This window comes from Lissotriton vulgaris, chromosome 10 (genome assembly GCF_964263255.1).
Source record: "Lissotriton vulgaris chromosome 10, aLisVul1.2, whole genome shotgun sequence".
In the NCBI taxonomy this organism is placed as follows: Eukaryota; Metazoa; Chordata; class Amphibia; order Caudata; family Salamandridae; genus Lissotriton; species Lissotriton vulgaris.
Window position 1 is genome coordinate 829204725 of NC_141698.1, and position 10473 is coordinate 829215197.

Below are 10473 nucleotides of genomic sequence, written 5' to 3' on the forward strand. Positions count from 1 at the left end.
GTATCCTACATGTTTACAAATATCTGCGAGTTAAGCATATTTTACTTCTGGTGGCACATTCATGATCATGGAATACTTAAAAAAGTGTCTTAATATATATTGTACTAACAGTATATGATCTAGCCTCAGATGACATTCTGACTCGTTTTACTTATGACGAAGTGACTGTCCACTGTTTGTTTGACCATACAGACTTATATGGATAAGCTAGTGTAGAAATGTGTTCTAATTTTATATTATACTTATACACTTTATTTTGATTTTATTGTTTGCCTATGTTATGGTATACATTTGTTGAATGAAATTCGTCCTGTTTATTCAATGTAACAAAGATCACGTGTCTGCTTTAGGCTTTCTTGGTTAGGCAACAATCTTTTGGAATTTCCCCCCCCCTCCCCACCATCACCACCCCCGTATAGGGTCAATTTCTATCATACTACAATCACACATATTTCTTTGCTTTTAAAATGTATGGGGGTTCTACATGTGCAATATCTTTACAATAGTGAAACAAAGACATCTAAGTGTGCACTGTGTTCTACCGATAAATCCTGCTTTCTTCTTTTCACATATAACATTTTGTTCCATTTGTGAGATCTAATAGCTCAGTTTAAACCTGGGTCTTAGTAGTGCAAATGGTCATGAGCCTGATTTAGAGTTTAGTGTATGGGTTACTCCATCATAAACCTGACAGATATCCCTTCCTCCTTATTACAAGTGGATTATATCATGATATAACAAAATGAACTTGTAATAAGGGGAACAGGTTTCTTCCGGAGCACCCATCCACCAACTCTAAATCAGGCTCTAAGTGATGCAAGTCACAGTGCCTTTGAAGAAAAATCCATCTCATTCAATATACATCCAAGACATTTCTTTCACTAATGCATTGTCAAAATTGTCTCTCAAAGTACACACATATTTCAGGTGACCTCTGTGGCGTACTTTATCCATAGTTTCTTTCCATAAAGTTTTAAGTAACTTGCATTCAGCAACATTATATTGTGGTTTGAAGACTACTAGGCAAAGATTATGGACCGGATTACGATCTTGGCGGATGGGATACAAGTTCCATATGATATAATGGATCTGGTAATACGGCGAACAGGATATTCGTCACATTTGTTACGGAGTATCCCATCCGCCAAGATCGTATTCAGTCCCTATAGGTACATCTCCACCCCAGCATAGAGGCCAACATTTCAGAATCCTCAGTCTATCAAAATGATGTGCAATGCTCACTGATGTACCCTGGGACCCAAGTAGACGGTGATAGCCAAGTAGAGTTCATAAGTACCTTTATTCAGTAGCTGGTCCAAGTACATTCAGATGGTATACAAGTACATCAGATTGGTAGTCCTGGTAAACAGGTGAAGATGATGTATGTTAGCCTGTAGTCAATCCTCAGTTCCATGTAACAGCAAACCCCACCAGGATCAGCCTGCCTGCTGCTCAGCCCATCTCTAACTGTCATTCCTCACTCCCACAGACACCCAACCATTCCGTGCATCACTGAATTATCAACATTCTACAGTAAACATACACACTGGCTGAGCAGCAGGAAGATTGATAAACTACAAGATTTAAGTAAACTATGCAGGGCATAACAGTCACCCTAGCCTTTTCCCAGGAAGCATCTTTATGGGGAGGGGAATGCATATATAGTTAGTACAAGTAGAAAGGAAGGTGCCCTCGTTGCACTTTTACTAATAGAAAGTTGGACGCCAATTCACAAATCCGTGTAAAAGTACAAGAGAATACTTCAGCTGCACTGCTTCCCTTCCTCATAAATACTTTTGTGAATTGGACCCAACATATTTAAATTGAAAGCTAGTTGTCTATGTATGAGCGGAGCCCATCCTGCTAAGCACACATGGAACCTGTTCCTTTTCAAATATTCTGGGCACCCATATTAAAGGGAAATCAATTCTTCTTGCCTTGTGTATTTTTGAAAGGCTATAAACAAAATGTAACAAACATTCCTAGTGTTAAAAATATTGCAACCCATTGAATATTTTTCTCATTATTACTATTTATGAAATGTTTTTTTTTCTGTTCCCCACAGGTGTCATCGCTGTTGTGATCTTCACCATCCTATGCACCCTGGTATTCCTAATTCGCTATATGTTCCGCCACAAGGGAACCTATCACACGAATGAGGCTAAGGGAGCCGAATCAGCTGACACTGCGGATGCCGCCATTATGAACAATGACCAGAACTTTACTGAGACCATTGACGAGAGCAAAAAAGAATGGCTGATCTAGGTGGAGCATGGAAATAGCATGGGAAAGCAAATACATCCCTGGAGTGTGGAGAAAGCAGAAAGCGCCCAGCTTCGGACTTCTCAGCACCTCTTCAAATGAATCGTACAGTTTAGCAAATAAGCAACTGTCAAAAAGACTTTGGAGAATGTAAAAAAAATAACTTTTTAATATTTATTTCCAACTGAGCTGACTCTTATGTCTTTAAATAAAATCAGCGTTCACAGTTACAGTATTGGTTTAAAGAAATCAGTAATGCTTGCCATTTTATTGAGAGTTTAGAGTAATCAAGTTACCCGTGATGATGTGAGGGCCAGTTTTCTACTATTTTTATAAGGCCTTCAAAATGTTATTAAATCTGCTATGAGCACAGTTGGCTAAAAGTCAAACGAGCACACACACACAGACACAACGGGACGTGAATAAGTACATGTGTGTGTGCACATACATATATACCTCTCTATTCTGTATGCACACACATTCACATATCCTTTCCACGTTCTATTCAGTCCAGTGTAACATGAATTACTATTTAAATGGAAGGTTTGTATAAGAAGTTGGCACCCCCTCCAACAATGCCAACCAATGTCTGCCATTATTTGTTATTGACTACTGCCAACATTCTGAGAGTTGCATTTGACAGAGGTAGGCGACGCTTGCATATTACTTTGCTGATTCTTCAATGAGACAAATGTTTGATACAACAATATGTTGTCGGATTTATCTTGCCTTGTATTTCTTTTGGAAGAGAGGGCTCTTTGAATGTTTAACAGCGAGGCTTGTCTTTTTTATTTATTTATTTATAAAGCAGTTCACTGGAGCCTATGTGACAAAATTATTCAAATAAATTGAAACATGTATTGCTCTAACAAATTAAATAAGAAATTAGATTTAGACGTTAAAATATATGGGCGGCTTGTATTCTCTTGTTGACTATAGCGATGATGTTATAGAGCTGCATACTGCAATAATGAATGCCATTTCATAGCTGCTGGTATTGTTTACACAGCATTTCTGTTGCGTTATAATGCAAACATGTTCTTGGTTGATGCTCTTCCATTAAACTATTGTGTGGGGAGAATACTGTTTCCCATAAAAGTAGCTTCTATGGCAGAACATTGCTCTCTTTTTGCTTTTGAAATGTTATGAAAACATCTACAGAGTTTCCTGTTGGCAGACATGTTATTTTTAGGTTAAGCCCACTATATTAAATCTTAGCAAGGCAAGCTAGGATTCTTCAATAGAATGATATAGTTGTATGAACAATTTATAGAGCTGTGAATATACAACAGGGCTTGCCATGGTAGGCATTCACCTGCCACTCTAAGGCGTCCATTAATTGGATTGCAGCAGATAATTCAACAATGCACCACGAAGTTCTGCATCTGCATTCATGCCCTTTGGCTGGTCAGTTAACTAAGGGGGAAGTCGCTTACTTCCTACTGCAAACTGTGGTGGAGCTCCCACGCAATTGAACAATCTAGTTCCTAAATAGTAAAAGCAGGTGTATTTGAGGAATCCTGGGCTCACTCTTTGTAACGGTGGCTTAAGTGACAAACTTCCCTTAAAAAACTAAATATAGGTTTGTTAATTCAGCAGCACCAAAACATCAATAAAGAAATACATTGAATCACTTCTCAGACCAAGTTAGTAAAAAAAGAAGAAACCGTCAATAAACAATATGGCATGTGAGACCCGCAGACAATGAAGCGAGTATCAAGTACGGGTCAATGGTTCATCTTGGTCAACATTTTTACCTTTGGACAACAACAATTTTTGGCACTGAATCCTTGAGTGGGGGAAAGGCTCAAAGGTATTATGGTTGAAATTTGATTCCAGGTTGGGTACCTTAATTTTGAGGAGTCACAGTAGCGGTGAACTTTGCACTATAAAACCCAAGTGGGACAAACCTCGAAAAGTGGTCACTGGTGGTGCTTCTTTTTCAGTGAGGCTTGGCATCTTATCACTGTCATCTGTGAATAAATAAACTGTGAGTGCTAACTTCAGCAAACGTTGAATCACTTATTCTTGGTTAAAGAAAGTGTTCCCATCCTTACAGAAACTTCTCTTGGGTTACCAGGCTGTGGATTTTAATGGGAGGCAGACTTTGCACCATTTTCTTCAGGGCCACAAGCAAAAGTCCAGTACCACCTGGTCCTGCCGACTTACTCCAAGGCAGCTCAACACACTGTTCTTGAACACTTTTCTCACTTCTCATCCCCTGGAATATTTAGTACATGGCAGTGGCTGTCCTGGATCACCCCTGAGCACCCCTTTTGTCCTTGTCGGAGTCAAGAATCACTTTAAGCTCTGGAGATTAATCAAGAATCATGTTTCTCTCAGTTGTTCCTCAGGTGACCGAAGTAAGCCTTCTGCAACCTTTTATGGTCTTTTTCATTTTCAAACAGCATTCCTCACTCAGTTAATGGAACCCCAAACTATAGGGGTACAATGGCAGTGAATGGCAGAAATCACTAAGCTTATCCTTGCGAAGTTCCCAGACTGTTTCCACCTACAACATTCAGCACTTCCTCTGCTCTATAGACAAAGCCATCTCTGTAAGGGCTATTTCATCAGGCCCGCGTGGCTTACTGAGCTGCCTGAGCCTACCTTTGTACTTGTCATTTCTAGTTACATGCCTCCCTCTCAACTTCAAAGAGAAACCCTCTCCAGATAATCACACCCTCTATTATAACTCAACAGGTGCAAGGAGACAGTATGGCCAGGAACAGCCTGCACCAAAGGCCCATGTCACCCTGAGTCTGGCCTTTGGAATGGGATCTATGCCATTCTGCTACCTTTGTACTGGCTAGATGCCCGCTACCTCACCTCCTATCTACCTTTAGCTTAGGGGTGTCATTTCCTGAAAAGTGAAGCTCCTGTTATTTTACTACACCTATTCTAGAGATAGTGGGACCACAGCACGAGCTGCTGCACCAAAAAGCTGATTGTAAGAAATTAGGTGGTTGGTTGACTGGGGTGTAAGCCCTGGTCAAGCAGCTACCACAATACTTGTCAGGGTAATCCACAAGCAACCACAAATTAACCTGTGCTCACCCCCTTGGTACCTTGGCAAAGAGCAGTCATTCTTAGAGGCAATGTGTAAAGTATTTGAGTAACACTTCAAACAGGGAAACTGTGGAAACGCACCACAAAAGGAGTCCACTACAGGTTTAGACAAATAGAGTAAGTTTTAATAAATAAAACAAGACCAAAACAACACCCATGCAATTAGTGGAAGTGGAGATATTCAATTTTAAAGTTTATAAGGAGAAGTAATGCCACAAAAGCACAAAGCTCCTAATGGGGATATCTGTCCCATCACACAGGGACAAAAACACACACTTAGGCTAACCGCGATAGAGCATGGGCCGGCTACAGCAACTCTGTAAGGCCCGCTGAGTAAAGTACCTAAATTCTGGTTGTGGAATGTTGCATGGATCTGGGTAGAAGAACCGCCACGCAGCCGAAGCGATGAGTCAGTCCCCAGTTGCAGCGAGACTGCAGTGCGAGGTCCTGTTGCTTCGACATCGAGGATCCCACTGACGGTACTTGGGTGAAGTCCTGGCATCGGGGAAGCAGTGCTCAGCTGGTGATGTGTCTGTTCCAAGGAGCTGCGAGGCTGGGATGCAGAGTCTAGCACTGTCGAGGCTGCCATTGATGATAGATGCAAAGACCTGGACTGGAGATGTGCCACACCATGTGTGATGCATCCGTTCCGAAGACTTTGGGGGTGATGCGGGTCTTCGGCAACGGGTCCAATAAAAGCAGCAGCGGCAGTGTGTTGGTTCTGCTAAGGGATGCTCCCTATGCCAAGAAGCTGCATCTGTTCTGCTCAGGGATGCATCACTAAGCAGAGAAGATACTTCGGTTATGCTGGGAAGCACCTTAGGCCTACTTCCAAATGTTCATGACTGGAGTGGCACCACTTGGTAGTGAGGACTCACAGATAGCAGAGTCCAGGTCCAGGCGCAAGATGGTTGTAAGCCTCTAATGTCCCATATGTTTCAGATCAGGAGGCCAGCCAACTAGCTTTTGGAGTCAATATGGATCTCGGTTCAAGAGATGGAGGTACAGTCCTTATCACCCAGGCAAGAGGGCAGCAGGTCAGCACAGCAAAGCAGGAAGAGGCTGAGTAGCAGTCCACCATAGTGGCAGTCCTTCATCAGCACATCAGTGCTTCTTCCTGGCAGAGTATCCAACGGTCCAGAAGTGTACTGAAGTGGTAGTGTCTGAGGTCCTTCTTTTATGCACACTTGTGCCTTTGAAGTTAAGAGAAGCTTCTAGAGGCATGCCTTTGAAGTGCACAGATGTCCTGCCTGGCCAGCCTTGGCTCCAGACTAACTACAGCGGGTATACAGCCCTTTGTGTGGGAACAGGACACTGCCTATTTAGGTGCAAGTGAGGCTGGTTCAAGCTCCTCCCTCCAATCCTGCCAGTGATGGTCCACCCAGTCACATCTAAGCTCCCATTGTGTCTGGCTTTCTAGGAGGAAAACACAAACCCGAACTGCCAACTACAACCAGTCATTTGATCAGAGACCGGCTGCAGGCACCAATTGCCTAAGGCAGGAAAATGACAACTTTCTTAAAATGGCATTTTCAGAATTGTAATTTAAAACTCCGACTTCACTAATAGTTAGGATTTTAAATTTCAATTCCAGAAACAACAAACTTGGACCAGTCATATTTTCCAATTTGGAAATTTCACCTACAGAATGTAATGAGGTAATCCCAATGTTATCCTTTAGGCCTTGCAGTAGTGAAAAACAAATGTAAATGTTGTTTACTAGAGGGACATGTAAACCTTACAAGCACATGTGCTGCTTTTTTAAATACATTGCATCCTGCCCTCTGGACTGTCCAGTGCCTACCCTATGGGTGACTTATATGTATTAAAAATGAAGGTTTGGGCCGGGCAAAAGGTTTATTTTCAAAATCACACCAAAAAGAAGCTAGAGATACACCTGTCACACATCCTCCACAAATAGTCTATATCACACAACTGGTATGGAAGGTATTTTTTACCGTAATATTTCCAAGGAAAAAGAAAGAAAAACACCATGTCACAGAAAAATGGCCACAACAAAGCATAAAGATATTGGTCAGAAAGGCCCTCCCCCTTGCTTTATCATCGGCCAGTCCAACCCACTGTTTAAAGATAATAATAACAAATCTGAGAGTTTGTAATACCTAAACACTTGTTGGAATGCACTAAACCCAATTATCAATTCAGAAAAGGTATTTACTATTCGATAAATGGGTTAAGAAAACAACAAGAAATCTGTATTTTTTTAAGGGAATACCAATCCCTAATGGCATGCATTAATGTTTTGCAATCGAAATCCGGTCACAAAATATTAATATTTTATCAGCAACTCAAAGGAGGTGTAAAACTCTACCCCTTTGTGAATGTTTACAAAATAGTTTTGTAGGAGTAGGCATTGATTAATAGGAATACTGTCAACTCTTAAAAAAGGTGTGTGTAACTTGTCATGTTTTTTCCTTTAAGGAAAATGGATTGTATTTAAAAAAAAGTTTGCTTTATTTAAAAGCAATACCAGGCATGGTGGTCTGCTGACCACCATCCTGTGATAGTGGTCAATCGTATAGAGTTGCATTGTGACCTACCTCATGCATATTAATAAGGTAATTCGAATTATGACCCTCTACGATTTGGTATTTTGAGAGCCATCCTTATTAGTTCAATCAATCAATCTGCATTTGTAAAGCTTAGCACTGTCACCCCTAGGCGTATCTGGGTGCTGTGGATGCGACGCCAACGTCGAAGAGCCAGGTCAGAAATGAGAAAAAAGAGGAAAAATAAGGGTCAGAAATGAGCAGAAAGAAGAAAAAAAAAAGTGGCAGAAACTATCAGGAAAAGGAAAAATAAAGGTCAGAAATGAACGGAAACAGACAAAAAATAACCAACAGAAATAAAAAGAAAATTAAGGTCAGAAACAAACAGAACGAGGAAAAAGAAAGGTCAGAAACATGCAGAAAGAGGCAAAAATAACAAGCAGAAACGAGAAGAAAGAGGCAAGGTCAGAAACAAGAAAAAAAAAGGTAAAATAAAGGTCAGACATGAGTAGAAAGAGGCAAAAGTAGAGGGCAGAAGTGGGCAGAAAAGAAGGCAAAGAAACGAGCAGAAGCAGCACAAACCTAAGACAGCAGAGGGTAGTGGACTGCGGGCAAGCTGGACAGGAAAGCGGTCACAAGTGGAGCTGGCTAGCTTAATTGCAACCATATTTACCCAAAAAATGTTTGTGCATTCCTAATACAAACTAGCAAATTGTGAATCATTATTGGTTGCAATTTTACGAATAATGAATCTTTGTACCCGAGGACTTAATTTCTCCAAAAATTAAACTTATGGTGACGTAGTACAATATTTCAAAAATTAAAGGAAATATATACCTGTTCCAAGGTATATTAAAATGGTATTTAAATATGAATGCAGGAATTATCAATAGAAAGCTGCCATGGGCCTGTCCGATAAGCAGGGTCGGGCTAGACTATAGGGCAATAAGGCAGTGCCTTTTGGGATGGTGCAGATCAGTGTGTGGACCATTTTTTTAGCAGTTAGTGAGTCTGTTTTTTCTATAGGTGGCCCGGTTTTTACTGTTTATTTCCCAGATATTGAAACAAACATTACCTGCATCAAACACAAGAGCATGCAGTCTCCTATACCTTGCAAAATACCCTTAAAATGTGTCTTTACAAGTTCAAAATTGGCCTAATTCCAAATGTTGGCCACTTTTTTCGCCATCTGGTTTACTAATGGGGCCATCTTTTATTTTGGTGCCCGTACTTTATTTGAGTCCCAGTCCGATCCTGACGATAAGGTGTTTGGAGTGCGATTGCTACGGAAATCTGCAAGATTAGCTCACCTTCCATGCATTTACATTAAAATGTTATGGGCCAGAGAAATGCAAACTTCAGGGCACACTTAAAGTGAATTATTTAATGTTAGAGAAAGGCTTGAGTGCGTCTAACATTGTTTTTTCTGACTTGTTAGCATTTCATATTGACATTTCCTGCTACGGAGCTGCTTGCTAGCTCTTGCACTGTTTGTAAAGCCGTACGGCATCTTGCACTGGGTATTTGGTGTTTATGCAACTGCCCATATTTTGCACACTTTCACAGTTGACCTACTTTAAAGTCAAATGTGCAAATTACACACCATATATTAGGGATTGTACATATGTGAAAGAGTACAGCTGTGTTCTAATACGAAACTGGGTAATTGAAATATCGTAGACGTGTGGTCCCCTCGTATTTAATTATCTGTGTACAAGCTATACTGGATTCAAAATCCTAATACAAATAAAAAAGATGACATGTGTTCAACTTCTGAAGAAAAAATACACTAGAAACTACCAATATTGCATACTAAAACTATACAAGTAATCATGTAAGCACAACGGAAACATGTAAGATAGAAGCAGTTCCTATAGAGCAGTTAATACAACATAATATTTTGCTGCAAGTGTGTAGGAAGCTAGAAACAAAAAACAGCAACCCTATGCACACACATATACAGTACAAGTAACAGTATATCGTAGGATTCACGCGGAGTAACAACAAGGTAAAGTAGCAGAAAGACGAAGAAGTCTTGTGTATGTGAAGGTCTTCAATTCTTTAATTTCATCATAGTGAAACACCAGCCAGCCAACACGTGTTTCATCGCTCACGCGATTCTTCAGGGCTCTGAAGCTACTGAAATTTGCTGAGCTGGCTCTGTATATACTACACCATAAAGTGCCATGGTGTGCACAGAGTCCAGTGAGTCCCCAAAGGTATGGTAGAGGTTAAAGTAGATAATACCTTATTCTCAATTTAGTGGTAGCTGGTCTGAGCAGTTATACTTTTCAGAGGGTAGTTTTGAATGCATTTAGTGTACATACTCATACCAGGCAGAAACACGCACTCAGTTACTGGCTCCAGGCCAATGTTTGCAGAAAAGTATTACTTTTGTTTACTTTCATTTCTATGAACCAAGTTGAACTCAGGTAAGTCATACTTTGAAAAAGGCAGTAGGAATACTTTATGGTCTTGGAGGTACTTTGGTATTGTCGATTCCAAAACAGTAACATTCAGCACTGGTACAAGATAGACAGTTGCAGGTAATCAGTAAGGTGCAATGCAATCCTATTGAAGGAAAATCATGTTATGCATTAGCGCGTAAGTACACGACTTACGTTGCCAATTT

The 10473-nt window shown here is 40.6% G+C and overlaps 1 protein-coding gene across 1 annotated transcript in view; it reads left to right on the forward strand.

Moving 5' to 3' along the window:
• LOC147688844 (contactin-associated protein-like 2) overlaps positions 1-3363 on the forward strand; it is a 154039-nt gene extending 150676 nt beyond the window's left edge. Inside the window, exon 4 of the mRNA XM_086941751.1 lies at positions 2066-3363. Within this exon, the coding sequence (XP_086797877.1) occupies positions 2066-2265 (200 nt within the window). The 3' untranslated portion in view covers positions 2266-3363. The remainder of the gene's footprint in view (positions 1-2065) is intronic.
• Positions 3364-10473: the final 7110 nt, after the last annotated feature.